General features: G+C 39.4%; 1 protein-coding gene across 1 annotated transcript; it reads right to left on the reverse strand.

Moving 5' to 3' along the window:
• Positions 1-2,633: 2,633 nt before the first annotated feature.
• Positions 2,634-13,315, reverse strand: kcnk13b (potassium channel, subfamily K, member 13b). The gene is made up of 3 exons (XM_046061013.1): positions 12,979-13,315; positions 7,320-8,107; positions 2,634-3,325 (listed from the first exon to the last, which is right to left on the reverse strand). The coding sequence occupies exons 1-3, from the start codon at positions 13,313-13,315 to the stop codon at positions 3,170-3,172; spliced, it is 1,281 nt and encodes a 426-aa protein (XP_045916969.1). The 3' UTR covers positions 2,634-3,169.
• Between the last annotated feature and the right edge of the window lie 7,402 nt (positions 13,316-20,717).

Genomic DNA, 20,717 nt, shown 5'->3' on the forward strand with positions numbered 1-20,717 from the left:
TAGCAAAGAGTGGAGGCTGCTAGATTCAAGTTATTTTTGGCAGTTTTATTATTCAGTATAGGATATTGGATTTCAGTATTTAGGGATTTGTTCATATCTGTGTTGTTTTCTCCCTCTCTACTGTTAATTAACTTGCTGAATATGTAGCTGACATCTCTGTTCTAGTATTGATCAGAGCAAAATGTTCAAACATAGGTTAAGGTGACCAGATTTCTCAAATGAAAACCAGGGACATTTTTGGTTTGGTGGTCAGTATGTCATCAAAAAATATAATGTTATTTATTATATATGGATTAAAAATGGGGACAATTTTGGTTTTGTAATCTGTCAAATATAACTCTTCTGAATGAAATCAGGTAATTTTGAGACAGAAACTACCTTTCAGTCAATAAGTAGAAGCTGCAGTCACTTTGCATTACATGGGTTGTATTGGCCATTTAAAAGGTATTTTAACAGGTAAAAAGGACTACATTGGATTGGATCTTTATTTTATGTATAACTCAGCAGTAAGTCATGTTAATAAAGGCTACAGTCCGTTTTCCAAATATAAACAAGGATATTAGATATAGACCTACCAAACACATAATCCATCGGCAACAACAGGCTTCTATTATTGCCTATTATCACGTATATCTCATGCCCGGTTATGTTGCTGCAAAAACTGCAAACACCAATTCCGCCACAATTGTGATTATTCCGTTAAAAGAAACGTTCAAGTATCACAAAGACATCCCTTTGCTATTACCGCGGACATAAAGTGATGTTTATTTGCACGTTATGTCTGCAATCACTTTTCGGCACGACATCTGTATGCTCTGCTGTCCAGTCCTTCTGGTTACTAAAATTTGTTTTCAGGTCTGTTAACACCTTATACAGTCTATGATTAACACACAGTTAAAAACGTGGATAGTTGCGGAGACATCTCCAGACTGGGACAGGCCACCAAAACAGCGGACTGCCCCCGGGAAACGGGGACGTCTGGTCACCCTCACATAGGTTAAATAGGTACATAAAGACAAGGTGTACTTTGATTCGTGTCTTCACCTTACAATGTCTTAAACTCGTAGGAGATTAATAATTAAATGCACTCGAAAGGATTGTTTGAAATGGATGAATTAAAGCTGCAGCAATTGACTAACTTAGCTGGTGAACCTTGATTTCAAATGCCGAAATGACAACTGTCTGTTGGAAGAACAGCTATAGCTAGCTAACTAAGATAATGTTAGCCCCGAGAGTTGTTTGACAATTCTGTCACCGGCAGACTTTGCGTTTTTAGAATTAAAAAAAATAATAATCTTGCATAAAATTGCAATTTATGGTTACAGACATGATATTGGGCTAAAAGACTGAGGCAAAAGCTGGAGTAGGGCAGATGTGCTAACGTTACCCTAAACTCTGATAGCATCCAGGAGCATGCAGTGGGAAAATACTACACAGTGGATAAGCTACTGCTAGTCAGTGCTTATGATGTGCTCTTCGGAGTTACTACTGTAAGCTAGTTAGGCGGACATGCTAATACGTTAGAGCAGATAAACACTGTCTTACACTTTTGCTTGTTTTTTTTTTTTTTGGATTTGTAAAGGCTACAAGAAGACAGTGTCCTCTAAACAAACTGCAGTTTTCTTGTAATTACAGCCCCATGCACACAGCTTCAACTTGTTTGCAGCATGACGGGCCTGCTGTGCCTAGTTATGGTTCCAATCTCGATTGGAATATCACTGTTTGGGGTAGGGGTTTAGCAAATGGTCAATTACATTGTGTTTATTTCTTTTTATACAAATACATTCTTTATTCTGCATGCGTTTTAACAATGCTGTGTGGATCTCACCCTCTTCTCAGTTTGTGCTATGAACTGAAAAGATTTTGCAACAGACAACTCACAAATATATTATTCATACAATCATTGGAAATCATCCTTTTAAAAAATCACAAAGACCCTGTACAAAAATATCATAGCACATTCTTTCTTTGTTGTCATTTTATCAAAGATGTGTCTTTGTCTGCTCTTGTTCTCTGGAAAACAGACACACTTAAGTCAGGTTTATCAAAGCTCAGCTGGTGACGTGGGAAGTGGAGCTTGGAAGATTCTCACCCTGTAATTTTCTCCCTTAATCGAGCATGACATAGATTCCAGTGTCCACAAGGCGTTCTCCCTCTTGGCTGCTTGCAGTTTTCACAAGAGTGAATCCCTCCGCAGGAATGTAATGATACAACTTGTCTTTCTGTCTTTTGTCCTTTTTGTTTAGTGCACTTTCTGTGATTCCAGACTACAGGGAAAACATGAACCTAACACTGCTGAGCTAAAATCATATAATCATTTATATCAATACCACCCACCTACTGGCCTGGACAGCACCAATGTGTGAAAATAGGGTGCTTGGATAATGTGCAGCAGGCCCCAAAGTAAACAGCAGTCTCAAATTAATATAATAATACTATTTGCTGTAGTAATTGATGAAAGCAGTGCAGAAGATAGAGGCTATTGAATGGCATTTATTATAGCATTGAAACGCTTATCAAAAATGATGTGAATGACTGTCATTGATCGTCCAATTGTTATATTATTCTGCACCGAAGGCAAACATTCAATTATCCGTGATTATGGTTAAGTTTCATCCATGACATCCAGTTTTATGTAATAACTACTGTTAGACACAAACCAAGAGACACCCATTTTTATTAAAGCTATTTTTTTCTCATTAATGTCCTTTACAGTGATAGATACAGTATGGACGTGGGTCATAGTGAGAATTACTATGTACTGCAGATGAGTGGAAGTAGCATGTAGTCCGTCAGGTCTTTAAGGCTTGGATACAAAGGCTCTAAGCAGGCTTTTTTTTATCACCATGGAAACTGAATACCTTACAGGGGGCACATGCCTGCACACTGAGCCCGATCCAGATGTGAGACTCCAGCAAACTATCATGCATCATTCATGTAGCCATGTTCTTGACAGGATAGTGGGCTGACAGGGTTTGATTGTAGCTGCTGGGGGGGTCAGCTTGCTTGTTGATGGAAAGGATGTATTACGTTGTCATGAATTCAGTGTTGGACACCACCCAAATCTTTTTCAGTTTTTCAGGAAGGCAGTCCTCAGTGTCAGTCTGTCCTTTCTCAACTCGCCCTCTCAGTCTTTTGTATCCTTTGAAAAGGATTCATGCTGTTTCCCCTATCTATCCACACTAGTCTCTGCCAGTCGGTTGTTCATGATGCCAAGGGCGCCAACCCCTCCTGAGAATCCATTCTGACGTGAATTGGAGCTGGATTGGCGCGGGTGCCCTATGGCCATCTCTGAAAGCTGCTTCTGCATAATAGCCAGATTCACCTGCAGGAAGGGAAAGACATTAAAAAAAATGAACAGACAAGGGGTACGTGCAACCTGTGAAGCCTTGTGAAATGAGAACATAATAGAATGTGTTGGCGGCAGCCACGTACATCTGATTTCACAGGTGTGATATAAGGCTACCAGATGGTGTTCTTTCCTCTCTTTTGGTGTTTGAACAAAGACAACAAATACTGAATAAGTGTGATTGACAGAAACCAGATATTTACTCTTTCACACACCAACCATTCCTTTTCATTTTTTCCTATACAAAGCAATGTGTAATGCTGTTTTAAATGTGTTGAGTCAATATTCAGTCAAATGGAAAGGAGATGTTTTACACACAATTTGCAGTGTACATGTGCAGTTTTGGTCAAGCCTGCGGAATGACTCTAGGGATGTTGGTCTGTCGGTCCATCACTTTGATCTGAAATATCTCAACAACTGTTGGATAGATTTCCATAAATTTTATACAGAGATACATAGTCTCCAGTGGGTGAAGCCTACTTACTTTGGTGTCCCCCTGACTTTTACTCTAGCGCCACTTTGAGATTGACATTATACATTTTTAGTGTCTGCAAAAATTGGATGGATTGCCATGAAACATGGTACAGACATTCATGTCCCCTTACTAAAACATTGTGTGGAAATAAAAGGAGTTAAAATTGAATGGACTACAATGCAATTTAATCCCATAAAGGTCTGACATCACTCAAGCTCCAGTGTTGTTATGTTGAACTATTTTATTTATCTCAATAAATGAACCTGTCCGAGGATGGCCCTGAACCCCTGACCTTTTCATACCGAGTGTAAGCAGTGGTAGAAATGGGGGTGGGGGTACAGGAACGCCATTCCAGGAGGAAAAGTCAGGAGAGAACAGCGTCAAATTTCTAAAATATATTCATTGTTTTTCAGTACACCACAAATCCAGCTCCTGCCTATACCGCCAATGGAAAGGCGTGACATTGCAGGGTCCCTGGAACCAGTCCCCAAAGTAGCATTTCTGTGCCAGGGTGTCATCACTACTGGCTCCAGGTGTGCTGGAAGCTGCAGTGATGTTGATAGATGTTTTAAATAACAGATTTTTAACAAAACACTTTTAGTAATGAAGTAATGATTAAGGACCAATAAATGATAAAGAACCCAACTGATAAAAGTAGTAGTATAGATAAAATTCTAATGATACTCATCCCTAAACACAAGTTTAACAATACAATTTGTCAAAAAACACATTTTAATGGGGACACACTTAATTTCCATGGGAAATGAATATTCAAATGACCACCTGTGTGTCCCGAGGACTCCTCCCTTTCTTGTCTCTCATTTCTCCTTTCAAAAGTACAATTTGTACAAAACCAGTTTCTCAGACTTTACAGGTGTCTTTTTAGAGTGAATGCCAGACAGACTAACCCAATATTCAGATGGTAATGCCACCTTGTTTCACTTCATTCCTTCATATATTATTATCCAGTATGATGCCCAAGTTGCTTTTTTTTAAATAGACATGTTAAAAGATTATATTTATCAATTAACAAAATACAAAGTTAGTAACCAAAAGAAAAATCTATATCAAATGAATCTTTGGAGTGACAAACCTTTGCCTTCAAAACTGCATCAATTCATCAAGAACACTTGCACATCAATCCGTTCTCATCTCAGGTGTGAAATCCTGATGCTTTGAGACAGCGTAAAAGGTACCCTTCAGCGTACACACGAAACTTCTCTGCAAGTTATTCAGTAAAATGTAAAAAATGCCTAAACATTTGAAAACATTAGGAAGTATAGCCTACAACATATACTGGTTTTCATTAAAACGGTCATAATTTTAATTAACACCAAGGACAGTGCTGAGGGTGCAATTGGGATTAAAGAGTTTGTCACGGTCAGCCATGGTTTTCGTTCACTTTGGGTGTCAGGCACCACCATGCACCTGGAACGCTTTGAGGTTGCAAGTCAGATATTTCAACTTTCCAAAGTTCCCAGTTCCGAGCTGTCTGGAACTGTCTTCAGCAACCTCACCTTGTCAGCTGAGTTTGGCTGTTCCTCGCCCGGTTGTATTCCTCCTACACAGCTGTTTCTGTTTCAGTTAATGATTGTGTTTCAACCTACATTTTGATTTGGTGATCAGCAGCACCTGTATAATTGTTAAATCATACACCTGACGATATGCCAACAAAATGTAACGACGATTTATGCTGTTTTGAATGCCAAATATTGATTCTATTTAGAAATTTCTACTGTTCGGTCACTCTGCATTTTGTTAATTGATTAACATGTCTATTTATGAAAGCCTTCTTTCCTTTTAGCATGTCCACACCTGCCTTAATCTTTTCAGTACAGATTTTATGAATTCCTGAATAAATCAATAGGCTGCAATCCAAGGATCTGAAACCAGGCATTCATATTGACAGGGCAATACCAGACAACTTTGCTGTTAATCACTGTAACATGAATTTCTATTCCAGACATCTTGCTATTCGTGTTGGCCTCTGATGTTATTATCCAGAATCAAACTCTGAACAAGGTGTTATTTTATTTCAAAGGGGGACAACCACATTGTGTTAGATTTTGTAGGTATTATAAATGTGAAATTGTTTTTAATGCGTATGCTGTGAAAAACAACAACCCTGGTGGTGATGGCGCAATGGATAAGTTGCATGCCTTTGGTGGGAGAGACCCAGATTCAACTCCCCACTGTGACACATCCACCAATGTGTCCCCAAGAAAGACACTTGAACCCTAGTTACTCCAGAGGTGTGTGACCTCTGACATAAATAGCAATTGTAAGTCGCTTTGGATAAAAGCGGTAGCTAAATGTAATGTCAGCAACATGCTAACATTCTGATGTTTAACAGGTATAATGTTCACATGTTAACATTTGCCAATTAGCACTAAACACAAAGTACAGCTGATGGGAACATCATTAGTTTTGCAAGTATTGGACAATTTGACATTTTGACCTGGGGTCTCATTTATAAATGCTGCGTACATGCAAAACAGGGCTGAAAAGGTTCATACGCCACTTCCCAAGTAAAGGTTGTGATCTATTAAAAACAAACTTGACAGGAGAATGTGTGGTCCTGTAAGTAAACTCTGAACCATGCGTACGCACATAAAGAGGAGAAATGAGAAATGGCGACTCACATGGCAGAAGGATGAAACGATTTGAAATGAATAGGACTACTGTTTTATAAAATAAATTGAAATATTACCTCTGAGTATTGTAGGCTTAAAGCCTTTCTGCATAAACAAACACCCATTCGATTGACATTCCCTGAAGTTCGAATCTGACCTGCAGCTTAGTTGCTGCATCTCTCTCTCTTTCATTTCCAGTCATCTTTAATAAAGGCATAATCACCCTAAAATAGAATTGATTATTATTAATCTGAAAATTTACATTTTGTTTTGGATCTAGTTTGGAACAATTCTGGGATGAGTAAGCATGGTTTTGACATTCACCAACTCACGCTGTTCATTCCTCTTGCGTGAGAAGAAGGGTAGCAATTATGGAAATGTATGGACAATTGACACCTCTGAGTGGCTACAAGGGCTGTTGGAGGGGTGATAGCTATGGAGTATAGTAGGAGGCCATTGGTATTCAGAGAAATGTTACATATAAAATATATCAGTAAGAAGTATGCATAGGTAGTGATAGCCTATTAAATGTGACATAGATGTTACAGTTCATAAGATAAATTGAGCAGGAAAGATGCAATGGTGCATTCAGTTCAGCTTATGATGAGGGAGATGACTGAGAGCAGGGTGTATAATTAGTTAATGACAGCAATAAACACAACTACAGGGAAACACGATTATTGACTAAATGTTCTTTCTGCTATTGATGTGAACAGTTTAATCAAATTACTCGTAGAATTATATATATATATGTACAGTATATTTAATCTCTTGCATGTAACAACACGTGTTGACAAAAAACAGGTGGAATATCACACAAGATGTCAGCCACAATAACCTGCTCCAGCACAGAAGCTCTCACCTTGTTGGCTGCTAGAAAGTCCCTCATGGAGATCATCTCCCCCGACATCCTGCGCCCAGTGTCAGTCTCACTTTCATTTATGGCGTCTGTCTCGATGGAGGGGTCTCTGCGGGCACGCAGGTGACCCGGGGCCACTACGTTCCGTCGTGGGTGTCTGTGTGGGTGGCGACCCCTCCTGGGGAAACAGCAGCGGCAGGGGCCCTCCAGCCTCCTCAGCAGCCAGTTGAGGACCTGCTTGATGACGATGGAGATGACGTTGAAGAGGGAGTAGATGCAGCAGACGCCGGTCAGGATGAAGAAGAAATTGCCCAGCCGATATGCGGCCGTGGCGTGGCCCTCGTAGATGACCCGCTGGCTGCTCACCATGTCTCCAAAACCGATAGTGCTGAAGGCCACAAAGCAGAAGTATAGCGAGTCCAGGTAGTCCCAGCCTTCGGCCGCCGAGTACATGAGCGAAGCGCAGCAGGAGACCAAGATGGCTGCCGCCCCTAGAATGAGCATGACACAGTAGACCGAAGGCTTCCAGCCAGCCAGATCCTGTCCTTTTCCTCCTCCACTTGCCCCAGCGCCACCTGCTTGGTTTCCCTTAGAGACTCGCCTGCCATTTTGTGGGAGCGCTGCTTTGTTATGGCGTCGTTCATGACAAGACTTGAGGACGACGGCAATCACGGTGATGACACGCTCCAGGAAAAGGTTGAAGAAGAGGATGGTTGCTGCGCAGCCGAGCAGCCCGTAGAACATCAGGAAGACCTTTCCTCCAATGGTGGCAGGAGTGGTCATCCCAAACCCTGGGATCCACACAAAAACATTATGTAATAAGAAGAAATCTACATAGTAATACTGGTATTATATAAGATGAGAAGAAAGTTAGGACAAGTAGTTGAACTGTAATTCTCTAATTTCTTCACATAGTATGTTGTCTCAGTGTCTCAGAATTCTTTCACGTAAAAGCCTTACCTTCACTTGAAAAGTGCTAGTCTTACTCACTGCCCCCATATTCATTCACACACACAAACAAATAAAGCCCAGTGCTCTCAGTAAATAAATTGATAGTTGTAAAGAAGATGAGTGCGGCCATTCCCTCCAGCGTGTTGACTTACCTTTGAAATCAAACACATCCTATCTGTCATTAACAAAGATGGCTAATTACTGATCTCATCTTCTTCTAAGTGAAAATTCACAGGATGGCCTCATTCCACTGGGTTGCCATTGGTGATGCGCTCTCCCTCTCTCTCTATCTGTCTGTGTCCCTCAACTCACTTTAAAACCTGAGTTTTTTTCAGTCCAAGCACATCGCTGCAATCTGTCCCAAAGTGTCGGTTTATCTAACATTGCACAGTATTCCCTACACTTATTTGGCAACTGAAAGACCCGCTGGAGCCACTTCACATCTCAATTTTATAATTGTCTCATATTTTTAAAGCTTCGAACCCATTTAACTGGTTTTAACCTGAGGGGAACTGAGACGCTGTTTGTGTGTGACTTCTCCTTTGTCTCTTGTGAACTGGCAGATGAACAAAATGGGAGTCAAATTGAGAGGTCTTTCTATCGATTGCACCAAGCTCAGTGATGTCTCTCTTTCATCCCTCATTTAACACTGAAAGCTCAATGACGCATTGCTTGTCTGTCTGTCTGTCTTTCTGTTCTCAATTTTTCAGTTTATTACATTCATAACATTGAAAATCTGAACACTTACTGTAATTTTTATGGTGAGTATACAGTTACATGCACCGTTTTTGTGGTGTGACAAGCTGATTGTTTACAGGTACAGCAGCTGTAAATTCTTACATCATGAAAGCCTGATTCACTAGAATAACAATGGTAAATGTTACTGTATCTCATGTCATGAAAAAGACGCTCTGCGATGTGACTAATTGCCACTGTGCCAGACGCAGGTTTCTTGTGGAGGATTTGATTGCCTCCACATTCAGATTCTTTCTCGAGGTGCTAATTGGGCAGGAAAATCCTTCCAAACACACCAATAAAGCCAAATGTGCTGGATTTAATAGATGTGTTTTTCTTTCCTTTTTGTTTCGTAAGATTGGTTAAATGGGATGTTTATGAGTCAGTTGACCTGTTTAATAATGTATACAGTACATGAAATAAATTAGAGAGAAAACTGTGTCAGAATGACCTTTGTGTCACAATGACAGTCTTGCACAAAAGCTCTGAACATGGTGTTAATGGGGGCGCTGGGGTTGTGTTACTGACTTTTTCCTTGCTCACTAAAGAAAAACATTTAAAGCAATAGTTTTGGGAAGTACTCCTTTTCACTTTATTGCTGAGAGTTAGATGAGAAGATCAATACCACTCTCATGGGTTGTTAAATATGAAGCTAACAGTTAGCAGTTGGTTAGCTTAGCTTAGCACCAAGACCAGAAACGGGGAAACAGCTAGCTTACCTCTGTCTGAAGATAACAATATCACCACCAACACCTTTAAAGCTCACTAATTAACACATTTTTATCCTCCTGAAGTCTTGTCTTCACTGTTAGGTTGCCAGTGGACTCAACAAAGTTACTGGCCAAAGCAGTCCAGCACCTGACCTCCTGCAAAACCACTTGTTGTTTTTACACTTACGTTTTTGTATGGATTACACAAACTGGAAATAATGTGTTAATTAGGGAGGTTTAGGTGTGCTGGTAGACAGAGTTTGTTACTTTTAGACAAACCCGGTTAGCATTTGTCCCGTTTCCAGTCTGTGCGCTAAGCAAAGGTAAGCTAACTGACTGTAGCCTTGTGAAGTAGGATGTGCTGCTGGTTTTTGTTTTGGTTTCGTTGAACGATATATTCAGTGTTAAACGGAGTCGTGGTACTGTCCCAGATGATCTAACAATTCTATAAGTGTATCTGAGTCCGTTCACATCGCAGAGCTTTCAATATCAACAGTGTCAGAAAAAGTGACAAAACGTAGTTATTTGACCCTTTAGGGCGTCCTGTACAGACCGGAAGTGCTAGGTAGCTAGCTACGTTCGTGATAAAGGTGTTGACAGCCCCCCGATGCCCCTACCCTTACCACAACCATCAGAAATGTTAGTACCTGACTTTATGCATGTCGACCGGCTAACCCTACAGCTTCCACTTAGTTAGCTTCCGCTTAGTTAGTGGAAGCTTAGTCCACTGTTAGCGGTGCACATAACAGAATTTAAGGCTCTGTGATGGGATGCATCTTGCTGAAAAGCAGCTTAGGAGAGGTAGTTAACTTTTATGTACATAGGATTGTACCGTCGACTTGTTATCAAAGAATCATTTATTTTCAGAGTTGATAGTTTTTTGTACTGATGATTCAACCGAAGGGGTTTCACCTCACATCATGGCCCTTTTACTTCTGAAACCAGGGTCACTTGAAATACCTCCTCTCCCTCTGCAGCTCTAGAGGCTATTTAACAGGATACATGAGAGTGGTTGAATTATTGCTTTAAATTTGAAAGTAAAACAATCTATGCACAATGTTATCATATATTCAAATATATAGCCAAATAAAGTGTTATCATCACAATCTAAGAATAAAATGTTTTCTGCCTTTCACTGAAGCATCTACTTAAGTAGAACTGTAACTAGAAGGACTTTTATGTGCATATGTTTTGAACATGCATTACAAGATAATCAATAGATACAATGCTCTCTCGTACTCTTGTGTGTATTCATTCAAACACTCACAGTATTCTCCTTGACTATGTAGTAATGATGTGTTTGTGAAGGGCTTTCCCTTAAGCTATATTCGTACTCCAAAAACTGAGATGAGAGTGTTAGATAAAAAAAGAAGATGGAAAGCATAAAGACTGATTGCTTCAAATGATAAGAGTTGACATAAATGAAATATAAAAAAATCTCTGTGACTGTACTACTTCAGACAACTGGATTCGGAGTATCAAGCGGGATATCACAGCACACAGTCTCTTTGCAGGAGGTCACAGCAATGATGACATGAAATGATTTTATGATGACGCATCTGTCATTTTTAAGATTAGAGATAGCATGCAGTCTCCTTACAATTATAGCTCAGTGGGTACATTACTTACACTGTTACAATCTACAACTGGACCTTGCACTCATACAGTTAATTTTACTTTATTTTTTTAATTTAAATTTTACTTTAACAGGGGATACAGACAGGGACCTGCATCTCTTTTTAGGCTGTGCCCTGTATAACCATGTTCACATGTACAGCAGACAAACAAACAAGCAAATATGTAAAAATTCATTAAAACACCCTGTGCCCTGTGTAAACATATTAACAAGGACAGTGGTCAAGCAAACAAACAAGTGAATATACAAAAAATCTGTGAAACATACAAAAACCAATTCAAGTGATTGAGGAACCATATGTCAAAGCATTTTGAAGCTGTCTGCGTTCCTTATTTCATGTCGCACAGAACAATGATGCTTCTTCTCTCTACCTGAATGCTACTTGATGAAATAGATGGTGAAGACTTTACTACTCTGCCAGAGGTACCAGGGAAAGTGCAGAAGGAAAGCTATTTCTATGAAATGGGCATCTAGAAAATTGTCAGTGGCTTCAGGAATCATGGGAAAATGAGGGGATCAATCTTGCGATTGGATCAGCTTTCTTTTAAGGCCACCATCAATCAGGAAAACCTGTCTAAAAACACAGGAAATGAAGTTGAATGAAGGGAGTATCTCATGAGAAAATGTGCCCTTCACTTGGTCCTTCATCACCATAACTCATTTAAATGGTGATGGCCTATGCCAGTCATCTAATCGGGGGCGTGTCAAACTGTCAGTCATCATGAATCAACTCACTCCAATCAAAGATGTTGAAATGGCAATACCCCTCAGGTACTGAGAAGAAAAAACAAAATTAGAACAGAGTGGCAACACAAGATCAATAATGTTTGTCACTGTGTAACAGTGCTTTTGGTTAGAGGGATGGCTCTGTTTTTCTACTCTCCTACTGTCTGCCATAGAGACACTGATACCTCTAGCATCTTAGACAGTCAGCCTGTCAAACTATCAATCAAACATTGATAACTGGTTGTAAGGGACAAATCTTGCACTGATGCAGGCATTGAAGTTACCTTTTTTTCTCAGTCTAGTTTTGTTGATGATCTATGAATCAATTCGCAAGTACTAAGTCACGATTAAGAAATGCTGCACGGCTTATGTTACTTTTAAAATTGCATGAAGTGGATCTCTTAACGGTAAACGGATACAACAAAAGAGCATGTCCTACTTGAATACAGACATCATCTTGTAACTGAATTTTGACTTGACAAGCACAGGTGAAAATAAGAACATTAATTATGGCTTCATTTCATTCTAGTAGTGTGGCTCACTGCATGGCTTACCAGTACAACTAAATGAACCAGAGTCATCATTAATGCTGCCCCTTTGAACATTTTCATGTTTAAAAAGTATTTTGCATACACTATTGTGCAGGTGACTAGGAGCCATCTACAACCTGTGTTTAGTTTGATTAGACTTAACCCTTTCAACACAAAATACAGTGAGGACATTAAAATAATATTGTCATTTTGGCTCATGAAAAGGGAGTAATGGCCTTGATATAGGAGAGTGTCTGCAAAGGAAGGAAAACTATGCAAGACACCAATGGTGATAAAGCATTTACACACAAGTTAATGACTGATGATGACAAAGAGAGGTTTAATGGTTTTAAATGCCCGTTTCTCCATCTCACCAATGGTTGATACCACAGTTCCCACGAAGTAAAAAGCGCCGGGGAAGTCCCATCGAGGTCTGATAGTGTCCACACGGATACCCGCTACGTTCGCCTCCTCGTAGTTCCTGAGGAAGTTATTCAGGTCTTTCTTACTCAGATTGTACTTCTGGCTGAAATGCTCGAACCTCTGCACCCAGCGCTCCTTCGCCTCTCGCTCCTTTGGCTGCTCCAGCGCTGAGAAGACAGCGGCCCCACAGAGGAGATAGAGGATGATGAACAATGCCAGCAGCAGGAACCTCGCGTTATCCTCGTTTATTGGACCGGAGCCGCAGCAGCAACCGCTCCTACATGCCATTATGTTGCTGTTGTCACCGTGGTGCAGTTGCAGTGTGAGACCTGTGGCATGGTGGTCTCAAATAAAATGCACAGTCCTCGGAAGACAAGTTGAACTGATGTTTTACGACAAAAAAGTCAGGCAGATTATAATTAATCGAGTTGCCCATCGCTGTGTATTTGGCATTTTGCTCGTGAGCTTCTATGAGCTATCCAAGTCTAAACCGTTCAGCCAAACAAGAATTCTAAAGACTCCTCAGTTCATCTTCACCGGCTGCACTCTTGGACCTGCACTGCAAAGATGCTGAGAGAGGAGCAGAGAGCAACCTGTGGATGCAGAGAGTCGTGCTGTTGCGCTTTCCGGTCCTGCCTCTCCAAAGAAGTCCCCACCCCTGAGCGCGCGTTTTACGCACCGCCGATAGACGACCAATATATGTTGAACTCGCAGCCTCTTTTTCATTCTTTACTATATGCGAAGTCTATTTAGTCAGATCTGCTAAATTACATGGTCAATTCCTAATTGCAGGATGTAAAAGGCACCACGAGAGCCGAATCTGATGACGAGTATGGATATGGAACTTCCATGAAAGTGTGCTACCTGATCCCAACCTTGGAGGGTTGATTCTGACAGTGTAGAGCGCGTTTGCATAGTGAGATCAATAACACTTGCCCTTTCCGGGTTCTGACGAGGGATTCATGCTCCAGCCCATGCTTACCCGGGGACGAAGTGAGCAAATGTCAGAACGAGAGGACGGTTCGAAATAAATTATTCAGTATCACAGGGACAACAAAAGAGCTATTTCTGTAAAATTGGGAATTTAACACGATGACGCATCCAATGCCACTGTATTGACAGAGCAGCAGCCTTTCTAGGTCATACTTAACTAAGTAGTCTTAATGTGGTAAACATACAGCATGTGGGCTACAGCAAAAATGAAACATACACGAAGCAATCTGAAAGTGTTCATTGGGCCCATACATGACACATACAACAGCTTAGGTTATTGCAATATTTTCTCTTTGCAGTCTTACAAAGTGAGTAATAGAAAACTGAAACATTACTGAAAGTCTACTTCTTAAAAATTATGAGCATGTAATAAAGCAGTATTTTGAAGTAAAAGAAATACATTCATACATTGTATATAGTTTAAGACTGCTATAGATTTTAACACATCAAACTTATACAACTGTGTTAATTTGAAACAATAATAGATTACCAAATTAAACATTTTTGCAAATCCCCTCCCACAAGATGATGGCAAATGGTGAATATTATCATTGGCAACATTAAAATACAATATTAATAGCTAAGTAACTTGATTATGATTGTCTTTATACCTTATTAATGTTAAAAACACATTGGTTCATGATTCTACACTTCCTAAGACTTCCTAACAAACAGCAAAGTAGCCTATATATATTTCACTGGCAATTATTTGGAGATTAGTAGCCTACTGTTTCTCCCCTCATAGCAACTCCTAGGGGTCTGGCTGGCTGTTAAAAGTGATCATGTGTGCAGGACACTGAGACGAAATGGGAACAGTGTTGTTTTTACACACTTCCATCCATCGTCAACCGCTTAGCCTGTGTACAGGGTCGCGGGGGGCTGGAGCCTATCCCAGCTGACATTGGGCAAAAGGCGGGGTACTGTTGAAGAAATATTGTGACCCAGGTTCAGGGGTGAGGAAGTGGTTTCGGAGACTGATGAAGACTTAACATATCAAGACTGAGACTCATCCGAAGAGATACAGTGTCAGCATCCAACTCCTCCCTTGATAAGGGAGCTGATGAACACGCAGACTGATTCACATTTTATTTAGCCAAATTTTCATAGTTACATAATGTTATGCAGGTGAAAAAAGGCGGTCCTTGTTTGTCTTATGTGGGAGTTAAAGGACATGTCCAAATCAATAACTCAAACATTCTTTACAGTGGTGTTGGATGCCATCCAGAGTAATTATACCTTTAGATAATGCGTCTCGGAGGTGCTTGGGGTCAAGTACAATAACTTTGTTTTGTCTGAGTTTAACATCAGAAAATTGCAGTTCATCTAGGTTTTTAAGTCCTTAAGGCCTGCTTAAGTTTAACTAATTTATTGGTTTCATCTGGGTTGATCAATGGATAAAATTGGGCATCATTTATGAATAACAATGACAGTTTATTTCTCCATATAATGCTAAACGACACTATACATCACCGCACTGTACTGAACTGTCAACATAGAATTCAACTCCAGATTCAGTATTCCTCAATAATGACCATAATATTGCCTATTTATCTCTATTTATTGAGCTGATGTCCCATTCAAACACTATTAGCTTTTGCCTGATGTTCTCAAAAAATCTCAAAGTGAAGGTGTGTAGCTTTTTTAAATCAAACTGTCTCTCTTAGATATCTAATTGTTGAGGTTTTAAAAGCAGTGAAAAATGTCCAGTATATCCTTTGAAATGTGAATTGTGTCTTGTAACTCACACTGGAATGTACAAACAGGCCACACTGAAGCTGTTTCTTTCCTACAGCACTAAAGCAAGACCTGCGTTATTTTGTTCATTTTCACCATGGGGACTGGGATACTGAATATGGTCTGTTACCTCTAAAGATTTGTGTTTCATGTTGCTGACTGTGGAAGCTGTAAGCTGTACTGCACCTCTTTACATAGGTTCCTTTGAATGAAAACATTGCCTGATTCTGAGGACAGCCGAACTGACTGGTTCCCTCCTATCGCTCTTGTTGTCAATTATACTAAACAGTTGCTGCTTTAGTATTGTTTAACTTCCCAAAAAGTGCTAACGCAAGTAGAAGTTACAGAGCTCAGATGAAAATCAGCAAAATGCATTCCCCTGGTTTGTGTTTATCTTCTTATCCATACCTGTCTCTGTGCAACTTGCACTTAAAGACAACCTTATTTCTTTTTAAATACACTAATATGACTTTGTTTAGACTTAGTATTACTTATAGCAAGCTGTATGCTGCATATAAATATTACATTTATCATTCTGTTCTTATTTCATAAAGGACTGGAGATTATAGGGCTGTGGAGGCTTTATAAATAATAAAAATAGTATGCCCATAGTAGATGGGCAGATGGGTATTGAGTCAGCACCCATTACATTTGTAAAGCTTCCCTCTTATTCTGTGTTCCCTGCAGATAGAGGTCAGATAATTTCAGTTCAAGCAGTAAATGTTTTATTAGGAGACCATGATTTGTTTCAGTACAAATTTGCTTAATGAACAAAACCAAAGCCCCGCCCTTCCTCAGACTGATTAAAGTGATTGTAGTTTGATGAACCGGCATAAAATGTAAATTTATCAACACTGTGATTACTAACAGGACTCAATGTACACACACTATGCATTCATGTTTATGCATACTGTATGGCCTTAATTGTAGGTCATGAGTTGTGACAGATTCTGGGCATTCATAATCATGGATGCAGGTGTGAATGTACGTCATTTGCTTATTTATGCATGCACAGAGACACAACTTTACACATACATAAATCTTGCCTGTATATGTGGCTTTGATGCTGTCGCCTGCAGTAGCTGTGTCTTTCTTTGCAAGTTTTTAAAGCTATACATGGCCTCATTTTGTCCACAATTTTCTAGTTCACATAATTTTGCCAATCTTCTCCACAAAATTGCCACATTTAGAGGCATATAATTTGAGTTTAATTTAGCTGTAGGGGTGCTCATTTTCTTACTTGTAGTGATGCATATTTCCCACTGTATATTGTGTGGTAAGGAGCATGCCACTCTGGGGTGATTTCATAGTCGGTTCTTATCTTTTACGTGTCTGACAATTAGCTTAACCGAGCATAATAGCAGGGGGAAACAGCTAGATTGGCTCTATCTAGCATTCAAAATTACGAAAAAGACAACAAAAGAGGTATAACATGCTATTTAGTGAGCTTTTGAAGTTCTAGTAGAAATATTTTTGAGAGCCAAGATGGCTCCTTGTTCCAGCTTCGAATTCAATACACAGACATGAGAGCGGTCAATGTTTTCATCTAAGAAAGCAAATAAAGAAATTCTGCAAAATGTCATAATCATCATTTAAGTTCAAGCCAAACCTATTTAAAAGCAATCAAAAACATATTTAAGGTGTGACAAAACAAAAGCTCTGCACTATAATGTAAGCTGGTGAAACACCAGCTAATATTTTGATAGCACACAGTAAGTGTGTTTCCATCCATCTTTTTTTCTGTGCATGAACAATGATCAAAATGATAGAAATTCGGAAAACAACTTTATATATGCAAAAAAGTGTTTATGCTTGGCTGAGTTGGAAAAGTTGGGACAAAGTGCAATGGAAAGCCACATTTCTATAACTTTTTCTACGTTGTTATCCACCTTTGAGGTTTGAAAGCCACTTTCATTTATGTCATGTTGCTGCTGTGCCATCTTCTTCTGTAATGGTTTAATGGCCTCCAACTGTTCATTAGATTAGATTCAACTTTATTACCATTGAGTACAAGCAAATCCTGTTAAAATATGTGCTACAGTTTAACGAAACCTGGCTTGAAACCTAATTAGGTTTCAACAGTTAGTTAGTTAGTTAGTCTTAGTGACACATCCTTTCAGAACACAAGACACAAAAGATGACTCTATTTGTAAGAAGAGTAATATTCTGAGACCAATATCTAAGATGGTTTTTCACAACTGTCCATAAACCTATGCACAGTGACAAATGTGCTGAAGTATACCAAGAACTAAATCTGTGAGTATCACTTTGTGGGGCACATTAATTTATATTGGATGCTGAAGCATGTAATCACTTTATTTAATTTACCGTTTTCTGGTAGTTATGAGATCTGTTTCCATGGAAATACATTGGGAATATTCAAATAAGGATTGAGCTGGGCATTAAGACATTTTGTAACCACAGTAACAACCCTGCTGTAACCTAATAACAATCTTCTTTGTCTTTTTTATTTTATTCATAATGCATGTGTCTAATGTCTGGATGATACTGATGTGATGACACTGTTGCAGCTTCACTACTGTCTATATGACTCCACCATTACCATGTAGTCTGCCAAGGTCGAAGCCATTTGTCATCAGCCTCTACAACTGTAAGTGGACACTTCACCTCATTTTGTCCTGGTTTTTAAGCAGCATCATTAGGGTAGTGCTCTAATGATTTCCACACAAGACACTGGATTTGAACAACGCCGTAGGCTCCAGGGTAGTTGTTCTGTAGCTGATCTTGACCTTTGACCTCCCTGCGGAGTGTTGCAAGAAAAAAGAGAAATGCTTGTTGGAGTCAGGTCAGATGGCTCTATTAAAAATTTAGACGGTAACACAAAAGATCACAATAGAAAATCCTGGTCTGCAGCTGGTCTAGCTCACCTTATTTAGGACGATTGTCACTTCTCTTATAAACAATATACCACCATTTAAAATCACTCAACAGTAGAGAAACACTAATTCTAGTTCAGTAACTTAAATACACAAAACATACTGTATAAAACAACTTAAGATGATCAAATAAAAACAACTGTCAATTGACAAGTCCAGAAAATTGTCTATATTTAATCATGAACAATATGGTCATGTTCCAACATTTTCAGGCACTTTGGCTGTTGTATACAGATGCTTTAATGTTCCCTCGTCTGTGCCTATAAATAGTGAATTAAGATCTCAAAATGTACTTGGATCTCATACTAGCGCCATACAAGCACTGGTGTTGTACTACTCCATGCTCCTACTTCATTTCACAGCCTGTGTAATGACAGATGGAACCGTGTAGTTAAGTAATCTTCAATATTTACTGTTTACATACAAGCAAATGGGCAGTTACTGTAATTCAGTAACACAAGTATTATTATTATGAAGTATTAAAGATACAATACCACTATTAAATTTTAGATGGTTATTGTGCCAGTATTCTGCACCGCTGGTTCTGTATCTCTGCCTTTGGATCTTTTTACGACTTTGTGTTATGTCAGCGTGGATGTGTTTTTTCCTTCTTATTTTTTTTAACTGGATGAAGACAAAGCAAAAAAATCTTATTCCACTTCATCTAAATCACAAGATTCAACTGGATTTTGGCAAATACATTCCCAGCGCACAACTCTCTCAATCTCTCTCTCTCTTTCTCTCTCTCTCTCTCTGATAGGGAGAGACCTATCTGCTGAGCACGAGCATGAAGTAACCATAGTAACTAGAAACTGGGTTACAAAGTACTGTATATAAACAGTAAAGTGCACAAGAGCGTATAGTGCACTGTGTCAGACAACAGTCAGTCAATATTCTATCAACAAGATGTTCCAGAGAAAAATGTTGAATATCAAGAACATAATGGCCAAACCTTCGTTTGTCTCCCTCAGTCTGTCTCTATTCTGTACCTGACTCTCCATGACACACACTCTCACAGTTTCATTAAATGGGATTCAGGCACATTGTATCATTAATATACTCAAGTGCCATTCCTCAAGTGTTCTGTGTGTACTGTGACAGTCCCCAGTTTATAGACTACATTAGGCTCAGAATTCGACACTGTGGTCTTCTTTTAAACACTGAAAATAAATATGTTGCAAAACATAAATTGACAATTGGTCACTTCAAGCATAGGTGTACGAGGTACAAGGTAGATTTATTTGTCACAACAGGATGTAGAGTGAAATTGAGTTTGTAACTCCCTTCTGCTACGTAGCAGACAATAAACAATAAAAAGCAATTATAAAAATGGTAAACAGAAATAAACTATATTCAGTGGAGCATTGCTAAGGCTGAATTTGAGTCTGATAGCTTGGGGGGGAAAGCTGCTCTGCAGTCTGGTGGTGCGACAGCAGAAACTTCTATATCTTTTCCCAGAAGCAGGCTGAACAGGCTGTGGCTGGGGTGGATACTGTCCTTTAGTATCCTTTGTGGTCTGCTATATCACTGATGCTCAGTAGATGGGTACCAATGATCTTCTGAGCGGTTTTAATCCCCTGCTGCAGAGCCCTCCGGTCCTGGATAAGGATGCTTTCTATTTCTCCTCTGTAAAAGCTGACAAGAGCTTGGCATGGGAATTAATAATAATAATAATAATACATTTTATTTATAGGAGCCTTTCAGAACACTCACCTCACCTCACAACAACAGTATAGCAAGAAATTGATAAAATTAAAAACAACTAGTGCATAAAATCAGGGGATAAACAATTGGAAACAAAAGATTGCTGTGACCAGATAAACAGTGATTACGTTGGATATGCCAGTTTAAAAAGATGTGTTTTCAGGGGGGATTTAAAAATGGAAAGCGAGTCAATCTTATGGATGTCTGGTGGAAGAGACGAGGGGCAGAGCTGCTGAAGGCTCTAAATCCCATGGTGGTCAAACGAACAGGAGGTACAGTGAGATGAATAGACGAAGAAGATCTAAGAATTTGGCCTTCTTTAGCTTCTTTAAGAAATACAGGCGCTTCTGAGCTTTCTTCAA

Source organism: Micropterus dolomieu, linkage group LG10 (assembly GCF_021292245.1).
Source record: "Micropterus dolomieu isolate WLL.071019.BEF.003 ecotype Adirondacks linkage group LG10, ASM2129224v1, whole genome shotgun sequence".
In the NCBI taxonomy this organism is placed as follows: domain Eukaryota; kingdom Metazoa; phylum Chordata; class Actinopteri; order Centrarchiformes; family Centrarchidae; genus Micropterus; species Micropterus dolomieu.

Bases quoted from the DNA above. Each gene is read 5' to 3' on its own strand.
- kcnk13b (XM_046061013.1), bottom strand. From the start codon at position 13,315: ATGGCATGTAGGAGCGGTTGCTGCTGCGGCTCCGGTCCAATAAACGAG. The intron at 8,108-12,978 runs GTGAGATGGAGA...TGTGGATCCCAG, and splicing joins AACTGTGGTATCAACCATTG to GGTTTGGGATGACCACTCCT. The intron at 3,326-7,319 runs GTGAGAGCTTCT...CCCTTCCTGCAG, and splicing joins ACTTTCTAGCAGCCAACAAG to GTGAATCTGGCTATTATGCA.